The sequence below is a fragment of the Sabethes cyaneus genome, chromosome 2 (genome assembly GCF_943734655.1).
Source record: "Sabethes cyaneus chromosome 2, idSabCyanKW18_F2, whole genome shotgun sequence".
In the NCBI taxonomy this organism is placed as follows: Eukaryota; Metazoa; Arthropoda; class Insecta; order Diptera; family Culicidae; genus Sabethes; species Sabethes cyaneus.
In genome coordinates, this window is record NC_071354.1 from 156903998 (window position 1) to 156926988 (window position 22991).

At 38.8% G+C, this 22991-nt stretch overlaps 1 protein-coding gene across 2 annotated transcripts in view; it reads left to right on the top strand.

The window, feature by feature from the left end:
* LOC128738697 (cyclin-dependent kinase 14) overlaps window positions 1-22991 on the top strand; it is a 227282-nt gene that overhangs the window by 67607 nt on the left and 136684 nt on the right. Inside the window, exon 1 of one of the 2 annotated variants that reach the window (XM_053834022.1) lies at window positions 2868-4209. The exons of the other annotated variant lie outside the window; for it this stretch is intronic. Coding sequence (XP_053689997.1) covers window positions 4179-4209 — 31 coding nt within the window. The 5' untranslated portion in view covers window positions 2868-4178. Of the gene's footprint in view, window positions 1-2867; window positions 4210-22991 lie in introns of those variants that run through there. 2 annotated transcript variants of the gene reach the window in all.

Below are 22991 nucleotides of genomic sequence, written 5' to 3' on the forward strand. Positions count from 1 at the left end.
TCTTCATAATATCAGCAAAAAACTGTTTGGTCAGGGTGTTACCGTTTTAATAGCTCTATAAAACTAACAGATTTATTGCGGTTTGACAAGTAACCGCGATAAGATTAATTTTGATTGGTGTGCCATTTTGTATTGATACGCCGCACGTATGATAGGTTTGTAAGAGACATGGTGCAGCCAACAAGTTTTAACGTGGTAATACAAGCAACCACAATACATTTGCTTTATTAACAGTTTTATTATGGTTTTCTAGCTAGCTATAAGTGTGTTTGGACTCGTATCCTCTTGGTATTGCGCAATACCACAATAAAACCAGAGGTAATGATCAATACCGCAATAAAACCTTTATAAAATTCAAGTAAAACCAAGTGGCTTTAGAATTGTTACTTGGGATATGGCACGTGCACACCGAAAGAGACACAATATGAAGATGAAAATACGTCACGCAAGACTTAAGTCATAATGACACATACGCATGGTGTTAGTTTGATTGTATCAATTGTATATGTCGTTGCAAGCATAAAATGATCTTTGTACGAATATATAGGGTACGAGAGGGTATTCCCATCACGCTACTAATTTCGTGATACATTACCTTTTTTGGCTACACTTTCCCAAATAAAAACTTTGCCGCTATATAACAATACTGAAACGAATGTAGCACTCATAGGCTTTAATGTGTTATAACTATTTTCATAAAAATTTAAGTAATTTGCTAAATTTTATTCAATAAACATCAAAACCACTGTTTATCCACTGACACGTAATCAGGCTGGAAAAACCAGCAGCAATCGCTTACGCGTATCCGCTCTTGATGATGGTTTGGAAAACACACAATTATGATCACGTTAACTTATTCTAGAAACTAAACAGCTGTGAATATGCTATCACAGAACAATTCTACTTCTTTTTATCACGAAAGAACACAAAAGTTCTCCTCTGATATGAAAATATAAATCAATTTTCATTCACTAGGTATTGGCAGCATTTTGTTTTTAATTCCAGCATATGGTGCGTTATTTACACTACTAGCGATATGTGAGGCCTGAAACGCCTGAAAAGCTTCTATCGTGTTGACATAGCTAGTATTTGAGTGACGACCACTTGCTTGTGGCGCTAATGTATATGAACGATTCAATGGTACACTAGCGCCAGCAGCAAGCTGTTGTCACTGCAAAACTAATTATCTTCAATAAGCTCGGAATGTAGGCAGTAAGGAAACGTTATCCATCGGTCTCTTTTGGTCTGTTTTTGAAAAGCATCTAATCCCTGTGCAGGCTACTTCGGCCAGTCGGATTTAAAAAACACAGACACCACCAGACCACAAGACAGGGATTGGGCGAACCCACAAGCAGAGACACTTGTGCTCATTCCGGGGTTATAAGAGCCGCCTTCCAGCATTAGGATCCTTCCATGTAATAATCAATTTCGCTGTACCAACTTTAACCCACGTGATGATTTGTTTGTTTTGAATTGAGAAGTGCCATATTTGCTTCAGACCTTAAGGATTCAGGTTGGCAATCACTCCATCATCCAACCTTCCACATTTATGATATCAATAATAAAACTGTTAATAATATGATATTAAGATGAAATGCGGTATATATGGTAAAAATAGAACCATCTCACCAGCAGTCCTTCGTATGGAATAGAGTAGCGTCCTTTGAGGTTCCATAAGTGCTTCTAATAGTTAATTTAATTTTTCATTCTGGTATCCATGTGCAGTATTGAGACTCGTTTTGGCCAAAGTTTTTACTATATAGCAGGAGACGATTCATAAGCTAAAACGAAAAAAATAATTAAAATAACTTATTAGGCTTATCTATTAGCTAGGCCGCGTGACTCCCTCGTCTGCCCAAAACTGTAATTTTGAGACCAGGCAGCCGGGAACCACCTAGCATCGCACCTCCTAGCTTGGCTACTCAATAGAGCATTACCAGGTATGGCCACGTGGAGGCGCTAGGTAGGGGCTTGGGATGGCTAGAGCTATATTGGACGCTCCTCATTTGCCTTCCCCATTTCATACCTACTTCATCATTTCTCGCGACTATAACTCAAATTCAGTAGCGTTTCATTAAAACCAAAATACACGCCGATATTCAGTAAATAATATTCTATCAACTGGTATAAAAATCTTGTCTCGAATAAATATAGTTTCAACGTAATTCTTGAATATTGTTCAGGCTACCGCTTAATGTGCTGGAAATACTCACCCCTCACCCGTACCCTATGTATTACATTGTATACTAAAAATATATCTCGGACGCAGTTTTTTCCATTTTACAATTTCCCCCAAATGTTTACACCGTTTGTCCCACTGTGCAGTGTCAGCTGGCATAAGTTCCATGGCGAAGCACAATACAGGTCTGCTTCAAACGAAACAGCACAGCACTCATACACCGGAGAGAGCGATGAGCTATGCGATTGAGAGCCAAATTGAAGAGCGCAGAAGCATAGATTTCGCTGCTGCAACACGAGTCTGTCTGCCCTCCACCACAAGAGGCATAACATAGCGCCCGTGCAGAAGCCGTCGAAACTGATAATGGGCAAGAGTCTCTGTTAGCCTCAGTGGCCAAAGAACGAACGGTTATGATATGTACTGATATCATCGAGTTCTCTCAGTAGTGTCTGACTAAGAGTTCTCTCTTATGTTTTGACCGACTGGGTCAGGCAACTGGCACTGGCACAAATCTAGCATACTCTAGCCAACTTGTACTGCTGTGGTGCGGTTCTGCTTACTCGCTCGATAAGTCTGTGTGGGAGAGGCGCGAGAGTTGCAATCAGGTCAACAGCGCCCAACAGGCATCACTGCGATAGTAAGTTCTCCAAGTAACTGTGTTTAGTAGCAATCCGTACTCCCTCGTCGATGTGTCGTGGTTTGAATGGTCGTTATCGAATTTTACGGCGGTTGCATTCCGATTGTGTGTATGTATGTGTTTGTGTGCCATTCCTGCACCAGCTATTAGAATTTAACTGCTACTCCCGAACCCGTCATCGTAAAGGTGATTGTCAGTGAAGAACTGTTTGAAACGTTCATTTGCAATCTTTCTGCAAAATGATCCACTAGAAAATGTACCAAACGTGATGTGTTTATAAATTGCACATTTGCCTCCTCAACTCATTTAATTCAACAAATATAAAAAAGATTGAATCAAATTCGATTTGCGGATAAAAGTGTGTGACTTGTTATAATAACCCGCTTGTTATAACACCAAATCGTAAAACCAATTTGCTAGCGCTCTAGAATTGAAACGCGCATTTTTGTAGCGCAAAGGATCCTACAAGAGTACTGCCAGAGCACCCCACGCTCGGACGAGCTCGTCAACCAGTTCCATTTAAGGCTTACGGCTATTACTCATACGGTTAGCTCCGTTCAATCTGTGCTGTGTTCGTAAACAGCAAAATTTGCATGAATAACTTTGTGTACTAATCTGAACCAATCTTGTTTGGTGTTACTCCATGAATATGCTGCTTTTTGTGCACTACTGAAAGTGTCATAAGTGCTGTTGATCAGAGTTTGTGCAATATATGCTACCGTCGTCGTTTGGCCGTGTCAGTAGTGGAACGGTGCTTGTGTCTACAATCTACGTACGAGTACGTCTTTGTATTTTTTGGGTTGTGCATACAACTTCTACAGAGTTAGCTTTGTGATTGCGAGCGAAGAAAAACGAAATCCCTCAAGTGAAAGATTATCAAAAGAAATCACTTATAAGCCGACCTTTCGAAACCTCTTGAGCGTTGCTCCAGCGATGGTATTAGAAAAAATAATCTCACTGTAAAAAATCCCTATTCTCGTGATATTGATTTCAGAAGCAAAGTGGTCAGTGACATACACGGAGACTCCATATTATAAGTTATCTAATTACGAGGAAAGTGAAGTTTTATGAAGTCGTCCGAAGTTGTCAGATTAAAAAAGTTAATAATTAAGTGAAATGCAGTAAAGCTTCTGCCCTGTGCTGGAATTACTTGAAAGTCTGATCGTGAAGTTTTGTGGAATTATTACCTTCAATTTGGTGAAGAAAAGTTTACTTGGCGGTGCTCGATTAGAATAGAATAAAGGGTTTTGGAAGCAACACTTTCAACGCCAACGAAGGGATCCTTCGCCGTTGTTTGATTATTTATTCGGTTGTCAGTGTAACGCGGCAAACGCGTTGGATTTCGTCAGAATTGAGCCGCCGATGTATATCAAGAAGGAGCGGAAAAAAGAAGGTGCGTCATTGCATATTGTTGTTTCGCTAGTTATAGCTTTATGGATCTAGATAGAATGGATTTGGATACAGCAAGTATCATTATTAAAATTGCATACCTACCTTGTTCGTTTGTTCACCGTTCTTCGATTGTTCAATGCAGATTATATTGTGAAGTGAACTGTGTGCGCATTCTTTCACGTACGTAGGTGTAGAATGAAAATTAATTTAATCTTTGTTTTTTTCGCTAAGTTTAACAAATACGGAACAGTCAAATATGTTGTTTTGTATTTTAACTGGTATTGAATTTACCAGTAACGACGATACTTTTTAAAATTGTAATAAAATACATACAATTTGATCGAATGCCCATTGAATTTATTAGGTGGGAAATTTTATGCCATTTAAGATATAAATAATATATTGCTCAAATGTCCGCCACAACCTGTTTGCACTGTCGCATTCCAACGGTATAATTTCATGACTACTATAGCGGTCTGCAAGCTGTATTCGGAATTTTGAATTGAGGCTGGTTTGGTGGCATATACTTGAAATCGTCATATCGTCATACCGTCATATCGTACAATCTTAGTGTTTGTCAATTAAACCTATTCCGCCCTCTGAAACTTTCACCCAATAAGTCGATTCTGACAGCCGCAGTGTGGTATGTCGTACCATCTTGATGGACAAACAGGGCATATCCCTAAATTTTATCAACTTTAAAAAAAAAGGTTGCAAAATATGTGCCGATAGCGCTAACCATTGACCGTAATCGTGCGATAAACCACATCAAACAATAATTCTATTTATTTTCATACACGTTAAACCAGAATTGTACCTCTTCTGAATAGATGATTTTTCAACGGAAATCGGAGACGATTGAATGAACGGATACGCCCTTGCGTAGTATACCTATGTCTTGTTATTTATTTATTTTCAACGAGAAAGTAAGGGAAAAGTTCCATTTAATTCTATTACACTGAATCGATCTTCCCTTCACACAAACGTGTATTTCGGTTATTGCTTGTAACCTTTTTCAGTGTGGACCGTTGCGGAATTAATTTAATTTATAATTATTTATTTAGCTATCGGTTTTGCATCATCACTTGATGAACTAATTCACTCGGTTGTTGGTAGCACCTTTCCAATTCCACCTTCGATTTCGTGGAAACCATGTACTAGCCGCCAGATCTCGTTCTATCTGGTCCAACCATCTTGCTCGCCTAGTCCTCTTATTTCTGCCTAATTGCAGGATAATTGTCCGGCCTTCTTGCAACATGACCTGCCTTATTCGTCCAGCTTTAGTCTGCCTTTGAATACTGAGTTCGTCATAGAGTTGTGTGAGTTCATGGTTCATACTACGGCTTCTCAAGCCATTTTCTCCCGGCGTTGCGAAAACTCTTCTCTCGATTCCAGAGAAGGCTAGGCTCTCTACTAAAAAGCGTGGGGATTAAGGGGTAATTCGTTTTCCTGTAAGTCACCGAAGATTGTTTGAAGCACTCGTCTTTCAAAAACATGCAAGTCCTCGTGCATTGTCTACATTTTATGCCTTTAGAGACAACTTATTTAATGAGCATCTTGTACAGGGTACACTCACGGCTAATATCATTGTCCGCTGTCTCATGTGAGCTAGGGTAGACAAATTCGTCAGCTACCTAGAACTCATTACACCGAGATTCCAAGCTTTTTCACAGCTTGTTGCGGTTGATGGTATCATACGCAGCGTTGAAGATAATGTAGAGATGGTACGTGAGGATTTGGTCTGTATTTGACTGTCCTTCAACGAAGCCAGTTCAATAAATTCCAACAGATCTTTTCGTAATTGGGGAGATGATTTTAAAGAGCATGCTCGCAGGATTATTCCGTGCCGATTTATTGTGCTTCAGCTACTTGATACTGTTCGTAGCACCATCCTTAACTCTTCTAGATTTTTTTGTACTGACGAAATGGTTCCATGGTTCTTTGGTTGGGTGCTAGTAAAATCATCGAAGTACTGATTTGTTCGATTATCTCATGGTCTTCCGGCAATATACTAGCAAATTAACTAATGTTAATTTGAGCGTCTTAGTAGAATACCTGAAACGATAAAATCTTTTTTATAATATACTACCATTTTTATCCCGACACAAGTCGTTGTTGAATAACACAGACATCTGCGATTCGCAAGGTTATACTAAAACATATTTAATGACATGTTTATTTAGTTTTTGTTGAGCTTTTCTGTTTTTAGTTAACTAAATGGCGATTTCCATACCATGAAATCGTGCAGCATTTTTCGCATTTTACTGTAGGTTTCTTTCAAGGCAAACTCTTTCGCTCTGTGGTTCGTTACAGAAACGCTAGCTATGGAAGAAGAAAGCAATGTGTGAGTTTGGCGTTTATAATCGTGGTTGAAATTCCGTGCACGTGAGATCTCAATGATTTCTTTGCTACTACCTATCTATAATTATTGTGTAAACACCGGCTGAGAAAATAACTGCTATGTACGGCCAGAGAACAGCAATGAAAGTTTGAACAACGCAAGAATCAAAAAGCTGTAACAGAACTTCTTTCGCTTTTGTCATTATTTTGGAAGGATTTTGCGTAAAGAAAAATTTCAGTAATATGAGTAGAACTCTCGCTCCCTATTCCCGATACATATATACTCTCATGTGTTTTCGTAGAGAAATTTTTTTCCTGTTATGTGGTAAGACCATATTCTTGGATGCGGAAAAGTCGATAGGTTTTAAGTCCACTTGTTTGGTTAACAAGTGTGGGCTGAACCCTCCAATTACAAATTTTTACATGTTTTCCTGGCCGACCGGGACATTCAAATGAAGGTTTTCATGATAAAATGGCAAACGTTACTAATGGCAGATTCATTTAGATGTGAAAGCTTTAACGCCGTGAGCTGGCAAATCCCTATTATCCATATTAGTAAATCCTTTATTTCATTCTTGATGCTAATGTAATATTTATGCCCAGTAATGTAATAAATTTTATCCGGTTTTTGGCACGCTGTCTACTAGCACAGTTGCTATAAATCAGTTATAGCAACTGATTTAACACCAACATAAGAATGACGTTTCTTCAACAAAAAGAGCCGAAAGTGTGCTGGTTGGGTGTAAACATACTAGTTGCTCTGAAGACGCCTTTTACATTTTCTGTATTATAATCTACAATTGTGGAAATTAAATGTTCGTTATAATCAACAAATAACAAGATTTGTTATCAAAAATTCCTCTTTATTTTTATGTGAATTTCCAAAGTATTGAAATTGATTATTCCTTGTAAATTCATTATTCAATGCATATAGCTTCTGAATGACCGGGATGACGGAATCCTCGAACGAAATCCACGATTCGTCACAGAAACACTTCCATTTAATGTGCTTTGCGCCTAATTTATTGCAATATTAGCATTACAGATCTCACAGTCAATTTGCAGCAGATGCTGTCTTTTTCCAGTTCCCGAGTCCAGTGTTTTGTTCAGTTCACACCCAATCCGACTGCAAGCGGACCGTGCAGCAGCAAGCAAGCAAGTTTGAAAATACTTTCCGAGTCGATGATTGGGGCGAACCACGTGATGATAGTAGCGAAGCGATTGTTATTATTTTTTCGCTCTACTCTTTGTTTTGCCATTTCGTCGCCCCCTTACCAGAGCAATGACGTTCAAGGAATGGATTTAGCTATTTGCAGTAATGAATTACTGTCATTATTCCGATTTATACTCGGCGTTTTTGGGCTGAAAATGAATGTTCCCGAGGTTTCGAAGACGCGACTTGAATATAATTGGGCTTGGCTTTGGAAGCATCATAGTGACGCGGCAGCAGCTGCTGTGCAAAGAGAGAGTATTTTTTCATCAAGAAAATGCAATTTATTTCAGCCATGCTATTCCATATTGGAACAGTGCAATATATTGATTTAAAATTACGTATGTATGAATTGCGATATTCGCTTTGCTGTAGTCTGGTATGGTACGGCGAGCCGTAAGTGCAAATAAGTACAAGAACAATAAATGAAAGCTATAGCATCAATTTTAGCAATGATCATTAATAATGTCTTTCTCAAGTTAAATAAAATTGGGGGGCTCTGTAGCCGCAAGGTTACCGAGTCTGCTTTGACAAGCGAATGGTCATGGGTTCGAATCTTAGTAGAATCAGGCCATTCGATGTCAAAGTGACTTTAGCATGGGTTTATTCTCAGGCCCCTCATCGCCCTTCCTTCATGCTGAGTTCTATATTATCCCGATATGGCCTATTGACAGTGCAAAAATGAATGAGACCCTTGTAGTAAAAATGCACTGGTTTGCTACGCCAGGGATGACTATAATTGGGGACTGTGCGCTGTCATGTGGAACGAGGTGGATAAAGTAGAGTAAAGCATTGAAAGAAGGGTACCCAATTACACACAAGCACGCATAAAAAAAGAAATTCAATAAGCATATCGCTCACTCAATAGCGACTATAGCTAAAATAAATGCAGTGCGGGTTATACAACAAACACCCGGGCGATATCACAATAGATCTAACTTACTGGTCGCAGTGATGAGTCCATACAGGAAAAAAAAAAAAAAAAAGTTAAATAAAATTGAAAAAAGCAACCGAATACAATTTTGCAAAAGCAAAAGCCCAATTTGGGACGCAGTTTTTGGGCCCAAAACAGGGGTTCTGTTCTTAAAAATATATTCATTGCATTCTTATTGCCAATCTGAACACAGCGAATATATTTTCGTGCACAGAATTTTTGTTTCAAACAAAAAAAAACTGCTTTTGAAATTTACAGAATCAATGACGGCTAATGTCACCTTAAGAACTTGATCCTTCTTTATCGACAGATTTCGTAGCCGGTTATTAGAGTACAGGAAGATTACGGGGCTAGTGCAAAGATCCTATTGACTCTATACAGCGACACCGCCCAGTCGAGATTCTAACATACGACGACTGGCTATTGATTGGGAATTCTATATTGGGTCGAAAATTGATTGTAATCTGTTTGTTCTATTATGTACAAGATGATGGAGCGGCTCTTGGAATATCACATTGGCGATCTACTGCCAAATTGAACCTTCGGTGTAACTGAGATAAGAAAAATGAAATGTATTTCTTAGTGTGATTTACAAGGGAATGAAAATAGTTTGAATTTCTGTTGTTTTGCCGAAGAGTTCAAGTTGCGCGAAGGGCAAAAAGTTTCTGAAGTTTTTGGAGCGTCTTAATGGAATACGAAACCTAAAAATAAAGAAAGGAAAACTTTTTCCGATTGAATTCCACTATTAATTTTATTCACGACAGATACGTATTTCGCCTACCGACACTAATAAAGTCTGCTAGTCGCAGGTGGAATACGTATCTGCTGTGAACACAATTAACCCCTCTAAGGTCTACATCATTTTTAGCGCCGCAAAATTCACTAAAATGGCCATAACTTTTTTATTTTTCAATATTTTTTCACCAAATTTGGGAATTTTGCCGAAAATATTTTCTATTTTCATAATATCTATAGATAATGGTCATATGTTATATGGTCCCGGAGTTATTCCGAAGTTCCTTGGGGGACCGAGATATGGCTTTTTTAGATAAAGTTGCCAAATATCTCAAATTTGTTTGAAATCTGTTGATTTTTGAAAATATATCATCAACTGTGGATGTATCAGCTTCTTTGCCGCAGTTATGAGCCATGGTGCGCGCCATCCGGATCCGGGGGGACACTATGAATCCGGAACCGGTTCCCGTAACGGGACATTTCAGCGTCAGTAAAGCAAGTCGTGTCGCATATCAAAAAACATCAGCATTCGACAAAATAGCGATTGGTGATCATCTCATGTCTCTCAGAGGCCGTATGACCGGTTCCGGGTCCGGGGAGGGTTTCTTTTCTGATTCAAGCACAGAACGGATTTCGGAGGAACTTGTCCGGGACCTGGAATCGGCCATATGGGCTCTGAAAGACATGAGATGATCGCCAATCGCTATTTTATCGAATGCTGATGTTTTTTGATATGCGACACGACATGTTTTACTGATGCTGAAATGCCCCGTTACGGGAACCGGTTTCGGATTTATAGCGTCCCCCCGGATCCGGATGGCACGCACCATGGTTCATAACTGCGGCAAAGTAACTGATATGTCCACAGTCGATGATATGTTTTCAAAAATCTTCAGATTTCAAACAAATTTTAGATATTTGGCAACTTTATCTAAAAAAGCCATATCTCGGTCCCCCAAGGAACTCCGGAATAACTCCGGGACCATATGGCATATGGCCATTATCTATAGATATTATGAAAATAGAAAATATTTTCGGCAAAATTCCCGAATTTGGTGAAAAAATATTGAAAAATAAAAAAGTTATGGCCATTTTAGTGAATTTTGCGGCGCTAAAAATGATGTAGACCTTAGAGGGGTTAATAGTGGAATTTATTCGGAAAAAGTTTTTTTTTGTAATAATGGAAATAATCTATAACTGACCAGGAATTATACCATATATTGCATTGTTCATTTTACGCAGGGGGAGGATGTGGCATCCTGGTATGTAATACATACCATCTTAGAGTATTTGCCTAGAATATGTAATGTGTGTTGTTTATACATTATTTGGGTAGTTGCCGGTAGCGTCTAACTAGCACAGGGAATGTAACTGGAGATTGGCTGACAGCTTCCCGCGAGAACGAGCTGCATGTCAGTGCATATAAACACAACCTGATAATTTTTGGTTGAATATTGACGTTTTTCACACCTCATCAAAGTATTTCTTATTTATGTCATATGGTTTTTCTTTGAATTGCAATATGATATGATTGCAATATGCAAAAATCCCGTTTTGCACTTTTTGTAAGTTTTTTATTTATTTTGAAATATCGACTGTAATCATTTAAAAGTCTTTGCTATGTATAAATTAAGTGTTAAAGTTTACACGTGCCTTTTGGTATCAAAATCAATAACACGAGGCAGCAGTTAAATATTGGTGTTTTCCTTTTATTATTCCTCATCACTTTGCTCTGTTGATTAAGCGCCGTCAACGCGACATTTTTCATTAGTAACAGTACGCTACATTCGAAATGGAAAGCTTTTTCGCTCGTGCATTAAAATGTCACGGGTGCTGCACATCGATAGAGGAAAGCATGGCTGCACACGTATCTTGATTTAATTGTGCAAAAAAACTTGCTTTCGATGTTCATTTCGTTATTTTTCTGCCTTTGAACATTTTACGCTTTTCAGCAAGCCAAGGCTCTCATACGAAATTCAGAAGTTTCCGTATTACTAGTTATTGCGCAGGGTTCCGTTATTGTGTTCCCATCACACAATTGGCACTGTAAACGTCGCTTGAACAGTGTGTGACGCGTTTTTTAATCAATTTTATTAACATTTTAAATCGTTCCAGTACAGCTTGATTCATTATAATTATACAGTTTTTGTTTTCAGTCGGCTTTGCAATTTTCGCCAATATTTTTGGTGGTAATTGATGCGGGCAATGATTGCAAGGGTTTCATTTTTCCAATCTTTTGAAGTTTCGATACATAAAAATTAATGTATTGTGTACGTTATTGTAACGTAAACCACATTTTTCGGTATGAACTTACTTAAATTTTCCATTTATTGGCGATGTTCTTCGAAAATAAATAAAGAAACAATTGTAATAATTTAATTCCATATAATATTCTAGTTTATATGCTGGTTTTAACATTTATTGTCTAGAACAACAATTTGTACGTGTGCACTGTTTCTCAATCATGGCGTATAAAATTCTGGAATCACTTGAGAATCCATGTATCCATCATCCATTATTGGATTACCATCGGGTCCACTTTTCATAACATGCAGAACTGTTTCCTTCGGTCGACAATGGAAAAGTCGCTTCTCGACCAGCACGTAGTTGCACGGGCTGCAACCGTCGTCAGCATTGCAACCACCACTGGGCGGTGGTTTTTCGAGCAGAATTTGCTGACTGTAAACTTGCCGCTTGTTTCCACCGATACCGGAAGATGCTTCAGGCGAGTACGATTGCATTACCGGGCTAGGACCCAGCGCATCACCGCTCGCTGCGTGATGATGTGCTTTCGAAGGATTTACAATTGACGACAACGATCTCGAAGGAGGTGCCCGGGTGAACGAGGAAGTCTGCCTCGGTGTCATTTCTTCGGAACTGTCGAAGTCAATCGTATGATGCGCTGGGATTGATCGTTTGATGAAAACTGAATTGACGGCTTCGGCATGACTGTTGAATACTAACACGGCTATAGACAGGAACAAGCTCACTATACTCGCTAAACTGGTGTCCATTTCGGGTTACTTTTTTCTACTGGTACTTTGTCTGCGGACCCAAAGCTTTATAGGTCAGCAGAGTTGAATGAAATGTTTCTGTTTCGTAGCATGTTTCCGGTAGTAATCATAGTTATATCAACTGTGAACGTGCCAATGCTTTAGAAGGTATAATTATCAGTTCTAATGTGCAATGCACTTTGTCAACAACCTTGTTTTACCAAATATAATGGTAACATGGGAGCTGTTTAATGCTAGCAAAGCGCAACTCACCGAAAGTCATTCTTTGTTCTTTATTAGGTTGGAAAATTTGTACAAAACAGTTGGTGCTAAATAATTAATGTCTTAATAATCAGTAATCACTGCCATAGATTCCATCAATTTGTGAAATTAATAATCATTCCATTTGATGAAAGAAAAGGTAGAAACAAAATTTCGTGCATTGACATTTTTACGATGATATTATTAATTTTCTTCTGTACATTGTGAAAATCGTTGTGTCGAATGCCTGTGACCAGTTTTTGAATTGTGCACAAATTATGGGTTCGTGTTTCGAAACAAAGTGACTGGTGTTCAATGAGATCGTAAACCTACTGCTATGTAATTTTGTGCAGAGCCAGTGTTGTTTAAATAACAATTCCGCGCACCGATAAAAAATGGAACGAGGATAATTGCTATCGTTTTGGCATGCATTGTGCGTTTGGAAGAATCATTGTTTGCCAATGGTAATTAGGTTTTTTCTTCATGACTAAATACGCTTTTTGTCTGCAAAAGTGCTACGCCGTTTCATAGCAACAACGCGAAACCATGCGTTAAAGTATTATGTAATGTGACTAAATGGTTTTTTTATTAGTTAGTTTATAAAGCACGTTTATGAGCTTTTTCATACCTATTTCATGCCTGTTTTTTTAGTATATTAAGCTTTTTTGGTAATTAATTATGACACTAGTGTCTAGTTTCTCAATAGTTCTCAGCAGCGTTGGGTGTGTAACAAGTTGTATTCAAGCTAGTGAAGTGTAGTGCAAAAATATAAGATATATATAAGTAGCTGAGTGCCCGATCTTATTTGCACAGCTGTTTTCATTCCCGATCTTACTCGGGGCTCCTTTGTCTCTCAATCACTTGTACATCTGTTATTGTAACGAATATTTTCATAATGCAAGAAACAAAACACTTTTTCTTCATTTCAATGCATCTACTTCCTTTGTCTGTTCCCCTCCTGTTGTCTCCCAGTCACTTGTAAATCTATCCTCTTCTCGGTAATTCGTACAAATCGACGCAAAGCCCTTTTCTACGTTTTTAAACTTCACCCTATTTCCCGTTTCAGAAGTGTTACTTATTTGGACCTTCTCTCCTTGTTAGAGATCACCTTCCTTTTGTCAACTTTCATGCGGTGATTCTTTTGCGTCACTGAGCACGCCAAGTTTAATGAAGAACCGTCCAGGAGTTTCGGAGTTATGGCCTCCCCCCTGTTTGGGACCCCCAATTTGTCAACCCATCTGTGCTGATTCCCTTATGACTGGGAATATGTGTGTCAAGTTTGGTGGAGAACAGTCAAGGCGTTTTGGAGTGATGGCGGAACATACATACAAATATACTAACTCACGCTCACTTTTATATACATACTAACTGAGGGGTCGATCTTCCTCGGGGCCCTTTTGTCTCTCATCTCATCATGCAAGAAAGAAAACCTTTTTTTAAATTTGAATGTGTCTATTTCCTTTGTCGGTTCCCCTCATGTTGGCCCCCGACCACTTGTAAATCTGTCTTTTTCCCGATAATCCCTGTAAATCAACAGAAAGCCTTTTTGACGTTTTTGAACCTCCCCTTGGTAATGGCCATTCTATTCCCTCTTTTAGAAATCCCGCAAATCCATCTTTACAACGGATTGGTTTTCCCCTAACTATTGCCATGCATCCAAATACGCTTTAGTTAAACCTACTTGCTTCTTTTAAAAAATAAATGCTACCATTTTTTTTGCAAAAATACCAAAAAATATTAAAAGAAAAAATTATACCATGTTGTCCGAATACTTGCGATCCAGTAAGCTGAAGAATAATAGAGCCGCCGGAAAGGACAGAAAGGACTCTCGACAGAACTCTACAAAAATGGCAAAGAACCACCATTAGCCAGATAATTCGTTGGGCAGTATCAGGCGGGCTTGATGGGGGCCCGTGCTACTACGGATCAAATTTTTACTCCGATAAATCCTCCAGAACTGTCGGGAATACAACGTGCCCACGCGTTATATTTTCATGGATTTCAGGACAGCATACGATACAGTTGAGCGCGAACAGTTATGCCATATAATGCATGAGAATGGTTTTCCGGACAAACTGACGTGGCTGATTAAAGCTACACTGGAGCGAGTGGCGTGCTACGTGGGTGTTTCGGGGGCAATCGCACAAAGGATTGCGACAAGGGCCACAAGACTATCATGTATGTTATTCAACATGGCTATTAAAGGTGCCATTCGACGAGTGGGCAAAAGTAGCAAACTCCCAGCCTCCCAGACGACTTCGACATCATTACTAGAAACCTTGGTACGGCGGAGGTAATCTACACCAGACTGCAAATGGAGACTGGGAGGATTGGGTTACAAATCAATGCGTCGAAAACCAAATTTATGGTAGGAAGAGGTTTCAGAGAAACAATGTTCGCCTCCCACGTACAGTGGCTATACAGCTGACGAAAGTTGGAAAACTACAGTGAGTCGACCACGTCGCAAGGATGCCGCACGACTGTGCTATGAAATCCATTTTTTTTCAAGAATTCCACTGGCACCAGGACCAGAAATGTCCAACGTGCTAGATAGCATGACCAGGGTGAAGCCGACTTGCTTGTGTCTAGGCGCTTGACGAAATGGCGACGAGTAGCCCTGGACCTAGTGCCTAGTGGAGAGAAATTGTTGATACGGTAAGAGGCACCCTGATTCTATGCTGCTACAAGTAAGAAGTAAGGATGACCATCTGTGTTTACTAATAAATATGGTGTTCCCCAAGGAAGTAACATGGAACCTTTGCTCTTGTTATAGTCTCAGATTATAGCTTGGTTTGACCCGTGCACCTTCCAGCATTGGACAAAAGGTAGAAATCACAACTACTTGTTAAGCGTAACGGGTGACAACTAAAATTTTGGATTTGTTTTCTCAAGCTGTCAAAAAAGACAAAGATACTTGAAGAAGATCAGATCTACCGAAATTAAAGATACATTATCCATTGTTGAAAAAAAATTAGTGTACATTTGAAAACGGTCCGTATTCTGCTGTTCGACGAAGCTTTCGTTTGACGTCGAAACTGGAGCGTTGTACGACCGTCATGTTAACTTTGCGAATGCATCTCTTGATTCTACCAATCATCTTTTTGCAATTCGTGGTTCTCCAGTTATTTTTGTACATCTAGGAACTTAAAATCCCGAATAAATCTTTGATTGGGTGACTGAGACAGATTTTTCGGGTCGTAGTTTTTGGATAAAAATGGGATCGAATGGGTATTAATGAACGATTGTGTTTTTTTGGCGTAATGCGATGATGCTCTATCCGGCCAAAACACGTATTGTCCATCTGCATGATGTTTTTGTAGGAACGGGATCAAAATTATCTTCAAACATTCGTCTGCTGCGTCTTAATTGATAGCCAAAACAGAGGACTTTTTGTTGAAGAAACAAGAAAGAGAACAATGTCCTTCTGCGTCCATAATTTTGGCTGGTTTTCCACTACCTTGCTTGCGAATAGTTGTTGGGCATCTTGGGATATGGAAAACAGTCGAAGCCGCAACATATTGGCTTTTTAAATGTTGTACCGTATACTTTTTGCCAAGTTTTCTGTGGCAGTTCGTAGAAGTGTACAATGCGCTTTCGCAATGCTTCTTGTTTCGACGTCATTTTAAGCAAAACAAGGCAGGCATAAACAAAACAAAAAATATTTAAAAAAAGAGGAGAGAGAAAGAAAGGAAAGAGAGAGAGATAGAGGAGAGAGAGAGAGAGATAGAGGAGAGAGAGAGAGAGATAGAGGAGAGAGAGAGAGATAGAGGAGAGAGAGAGAGATAGAGGAGAGAGAGAGAGATAGAGGAGAGAGAGAGAGAGAGAGAGAGAGAGAGAGAGAGAGAGAGAGAGAGAGAGAGAGAGAGAGAGAGAGAGAGAGAGAGAGAGAGGGGAGAGAGCTAGCACATACAAGCTCTCATTTCCCTCTGAGCTCGTTTGTTGTGGAGTATAGGGGCCTCAAAAAAATTCCAAAATTTTAGTTGTCACCCGTTAGCTACTAATAACCCTTCTCTCACTTTTCCGCTTTTTTTCCTTCACTCTAAAAAAATTCATTACTTTCTTCTACCGTCCCGTCGTCAATTGTAAAAGAACTAATATTTTTTTTGAAACGATGATTTTACAATTGATGAAGGGACGGTAAGAGAAAGTAATGAAGAAGGATTTTTTTTCTGGGAATGATGGGGAAGGGTGGAAAGGAAGGGGGGGGGGGTAATAGGTAGCTATGCTTAACAAGTTGTCGTTGTGACTCCTATCTTTTGTCCAATGCTGGAAGGTGCATGGGTCGAACCAAGCTGTAATCAGAGATTATAACCGGATTTGAACCCACAACACCTGCCAGGGCCAGGGTTCAAATCCGGTTATAATCTCTGATTACAACTTGGTTCGACCCATGCACCTTCCAGCATTGGACAAAAAATAGGAGTCACAACGACAACTTGTTAAGCATAGCTACCTATTACCCCCCCCCCCTTCCTTTCCACCCTTCCCCATCATTCCCGGAAAAAAAATCCTTCTTCATTACTTTCCCTTACCGTCCCTTCATCAATTGTAGAATCATCGTTTCAAAAAAAAAATACAGTGGTATTCCGATTATATCTACACCTGATTTAATCTACACCCGATTTTAGGTACCCCCGATTTTGTCTACCTTTTGTACCCGTTTTTATCTACCTTTTGTACCCGTTTTTATCTACCTTTTTTTGAATTGTGATTTCAACCATGCGGTAAGAAAATTTGGAAGGTTTCATCACGTTTCATGATTTTTTGCATAACAGAGAATATTTCTTTGTTGATATATACACGTCAAACTATGAGAATAAACGTTCAACAAACAGTCTATTTATACGCATAAACTGGCGTTTGCATTTTTTAAACACAATAAACGGGAAATGAATCATAAAACCCCATCAGCCCTCTTTTAATTGATAAACTCTACTAAATTGACAGATTATTTGATTAAAAAAGTTTACAGTAAAGATTATATGGCTTTAAATGTTTTTCTCGATAAAAATGCGTTTTCTCAACAATCATGGAGTTGGTCGTTACGCCCACTATGAATCCATGGGCAGTATAATGGTAATTTTTGGGGACAACCCTGACTCAGAAAGGAGAACTCTAAGTGCCAAATAAAAATACGGGTCTAAAATTTACTGCAAAGGTATTAGTACACAAAATTTGCAATTTTGAATTTCGACATGTCTTTTTTCATAAAACAGCTGAATTGATATGCATTATGGCTAATGGTTGATATGAATGAAATCATTCCTATACGTAAAATTACACTGCAATAACACATAACTGATGAAAATGATCAATATTGACCATATTTTTTGTTCAATTGAATTATTTTGGAGCAATTTCTTTTTTCCCAAATTTGTCTACTTTCCAAATATATCTACCAAAAATTTTCGGAGGGGTAGATAAAATCGGTAAATCACTGTATTAATTATATGCCTGATCGCATTTCAAGGTCATGACTAAAGTCACGAGTTTGGTCAATGTAAAAGAACTACCGTTTCAAAAAATATTGATTTACCGGCCTTACTAGAACAGTAAACTGTCGTGTATCGTAAAAATATTTATGTACGTACATTAAGCTGGTAGACAAAAGGGAGAGGGAGGCACATGCAATCGAGGAAAAAGGGTTTTGTTTCATGTATTATGGGAATAATCCCGACGAAAAGAGATGTACAAGTGGTTAGGAGATGAAAAGCGAGACGGGCTGAGCACGACCGATAGTCCGACTCGGATAGTAATCAGTAAAACTTCAATTTTACTACAGCAACTCAAACTTTCCTCAAAAATTCGTGGTTCAAATCAAGCTATAATGAGAACTATATATGGCTTCCATTAGCTTGGTTAGATCCGCGGACTCCCCAGTTTGGGTAAAAAGGAACGTTATATAAACTTAATAAGCGTTGCTTAAATTACTCTCCCTTTCCTAATTTTTCGCTCTTCCACCTTGTCCTCTGAGATACTATCAGTACCTTTGTTTCCTTACTTTCGTCTGTACGGAGGAAATACGTGGATTGAAAAAAAAACTACTGTTTGAAAAAATAAGTTGCAAATAGTCTACCGCAAAATTAATGACGTGCTCATAACTTTTTTCAAGATCGTCCGAGGGGCTTTCCTGTCACGAGGATAACCACAATAGCCAAGCAGACTGTGGTCAATAAATTCTCCGAAAAATAATAACGGTCCATATAGGCACATGAGGAATAACTTCATTGTCAACTTCTGGTCGACATTGTGAGCCGTGGACTTCTAAGCATCTCCCAAAAAAATACAAACTTGGACATAGGATGAGGGAAATTGTGTCGACGGTGGGAGTATCAATTGAAATTAAATATTGTCAAAATAGCTGTTGAAATAATTTTAATATGTCCACAGAGCATAACCGATTTCGCTGGAATTTTAGGGTTCTCGGGAAATATCATTACAAAGAATTCGATACGGCGGTTTTGTTTCCAGTGAATGAAACATTGACTATTTCAAAAGACTGCCTAATTTCCCAGCACAATGGAAGTAAAAGCAAACTGTTAATATTCGGCAGGGCAGTCTTCGAAATTTATCAAGACTGAAGTTTGATGTTTTCCCGATGTTTCGACACTTTGTTGGTGTCTTTTTCAGGGGGTACTGTGGTAAAATATATTTATAATGTTAATTTTAAGTTGCTTACATAAATTCCAATTTGCTTACATATCATTTAGTCTTTTGTTCTGTTCTTAGGATTGTACATATTACGATAATGGAGGGTAGTAGTTGGTACATGAGCTGGAACCGGAGGGAAATATTTATTTTAAAGGTAAAAGCAAACTCAATGAATATTTATTGTTCGAACTGTGGATAAAAATAAATAATTCCACATTTAGGGGTAAATTTTATAAACAAACGGAAGGGGCATCCACGGAGAAACCGCTTTCACATTTTTATGCGAAATTTCATGGTAATCATTAAAATAAATTTAATGAAAGAAGTTTTTCACCAAACCGTTAGTACCGATATTAAAGAAGCTGAAGGTCTTAATAACTAACACGTTAGAAAGTATGCTTTTTCCTCTGATATTTTTATACTTGTGGCAAATGCGACATTATTAGTTACTGTAACGTTTCAATTTCTGGGTTTCTTGTTCAATATGATAACTTTACAGATCAGACATGATAGTACATTTGATACCATCCTTTTTTCGGTTCATATCATATGTCGTGCTGCAGTTGTGCTACAAAATCGGCAAGGAAAAGTCGAAGCAAAAAAATGTGTAGAACTGGTACCAGTAATCATTCAAGAAGCATTAACCTTAATGATCAATGCAATAATATAATATAGTACTACATCTATATCTGGTACAATCCAATAGGGCTTACGATTACGATTTTTTCGTTGTATACATTACCTTAATTTAGAAATAATCTATTTAGACCGTCAGCTTATTTAGGGGTAGCACAAATCGTTAAACTGCGCAATACGAGCGGGCTGAAATTGCTTTCCGTTGCTCTACTTTTATACATTTCATGTTCCAATAAGCAAGTTACAGCTCCAATATTTTGCTGCCAATTAGCGTCCCTAATTGAACATGTAACCTGTTAACAAGAGCGTCTGGCCAACGCCTATAGCTATGGCGTGTCCACCCGTGAACCTGACCTTTAACGATATTTCCTTCCGGCCAAGAAACAGTACCTCACGCACATTTACGTTCGCTTGCGCATTATCTTGCCCGAAGGCTGCATCGCCAATACTCGGTATAACTATTTTATGAGTGAGATATAGGAGGAAAAATTGTTCGCAATAAATTACTATCGGAGCAATTACAAATGCACTTACTGTCGATGGTAAAACTAGCTTTGCCGGTTTAGCGGTCTGCTAATCCGACTTTTTTATTGTTTCCAAATGCAAACTTCAGTGTCGTTTGAATGAGGCATGGCCTGAAATCAATGCTTGACTTTAACATTATTTTCTATCGTCAATTTGTCAACTGTTGAAATTAATTGTAGAAAAATGACCTGTTGAGTATATAATTATTCAGCTGAAAAAAAAACTCGAAAAATATGGGTGTGATATAAATTATAATGCATCCAGAAATACATTCAGATACAGGTCCATCATGCATCGATAAATCATTTCTACTACTAAGCAGTTTCTGTGGGCGCATCCGCTGCGAGTCGCACGGAGGAATAATGTAGCGATAAATTACATTCATTCATTCTCCGTCGATGACGCCGCACTTGATGATCCGTCACAGGCAGCTTTGTAATGTGCGATAGTTGGAATGAGATAACGGTAATAAACGGTTAGAGCAGCGGTCAATTCTACTCATCAAATGCTGGTATGCTGATGCACTCGAATAGTATGTACGTATACGCTCAAAGGGTGATATCATTGCGAATGGTGGATTGTTTTGCCTATCGGAAGTTGCAATGCAACTTGTTTTATTAGTTGTTGTTTTTAATTGTTTCTAATGATTTTGTAGTCAGTTGGGATGGTTGAATAATGTTTTTTGCGCCCGGTTAACCAAGATCGTTACTTATTCTAAAGATTGTTTCATAATAAAATTGATAAACCGGAATCGGTAAGATGTCTAACTTTTCCTGGGTCTTTGTTATGAACCGACAATACAGGCTATACCCGGAAATGTGTTTTATTTTCTGAATAACCCTACTGTACTGTACTGCCACATATGGACAATTACTATGCCATCCAAGTTACCCAACACAACTGCTCACCAGGATTATATGCGTCAGCCAACGATGAGTAAAACATTAATTTTTGTAACGTAATGGCTTTCGGTGTGACTCCAATCACGTCGTACCTAGACCAGTAAAGCTGCAGACGGGCTAGTTTTTATTGCAAAATGGAAATTTTCGAGCAGCTCCTATTACGCCGTTGAACGGTAATTGTATATTTTTATCACCTTTCAATTTTGGGACCCATCTTCCACAATTGGAACATTTCACGAACCATTGAATTGAGCCCGTTGTTTAAGTTTACTCGCGTGGCACACGCTAATTTATGCTAATGATACTTCCGTTCGCTATCGAGGCGACGCCGTTCAGCCATCAGAAAAAGGGTCTTTAGCAACCGGTGTCTGTCAGCCGTTGTTGGTGCTTGAATAACTTTACAGTGTAGTGCAAATTTAATTGATACTTACGTTGCATGTAACGCCACCGGCAAGTGCAGTCATTGTTGTAAGCCGATAGTGCGCCCAATAATCTGCTTGAATTAATTAGCTTAATGACGAACCCATTAGAAGGAGGTATTTGAAATAATTCGTAATAGATATGGGAATCGCTTGTGTAATGGCACATAACTAGATGAATGGCATCAAAGAGGTTCAAACTAGAGATGGTCGGGTAGCGGAAAATTTGCCCGAAACCCGTACCCGTACCCGTACCCGCCGGGTTCGGGTCGGGTTCGGGTATCAAAAAAAAATAATTTGCGGGTTCGGGTCGGGTACGGGTTCTTAATTTTTGTTTTTGAAACCGGGTACGGGTCGGGTCGGGTATCTCTATTGACCACATTTAACACTAAAGATGGTCGGGTACCCAGGCCCGTCCCGTACCCGTCGGGTTGCGGTCGGGTTCGGGTATCGGAAATAAATAACTTGCGGGTTCGGGTCGGGGACGGGTTTTTAATTTTTTTCTTGATCGGGTACGGGTCGGGTTCGGGTATTCAAATTTTCATACCCGACCATCTCTAGTTCAAACATAGAAACATAGATATTGTTACCACTGACGATGGCAGTAACAGACTAGTATTTCCAAGCACAAGCCGAATAGCCAAACGGTTACCAATCTGCATGGTAGAAACGTATGATAATGATAATGATTGAGCGCATCACGAACTGGGCGTTCGCGGTAGTCGACAGAAACTTTAAACCATAGAGTCGCATCCGCAGCCCATCCCTCGAGACGAGCTAGTGTGCAGTATTTATAACGGGAATCCGTCACTAAAAACCGACCGCTAGAAATAGTATTATTGTGAATTAAATATCATATAGTGTAAGAATTGTGTTAATTTTCGCATCTGCTACCTTAGCATCTCTATTATCGCCGGTAATCATTGTAGAATGCTCCTTCGGTATCCAAAGCGGGTCTGGTATCCTGCTTACATCTCCTTACTAACCTACAAAATGACTGACAAAATAGTGTGATGTATTTCATATTTTGTAACTGCTTTTATCTATGTAGATAATAAACGAACGAATTTTAAAATGCAATTGACATTGTTAATATTCGAATTGAATATTGTGACCTTGAACCAAAATTTTTTTGCTTCAAAAGAGTAAACTATAGTTATTACTATCCATTGACTAA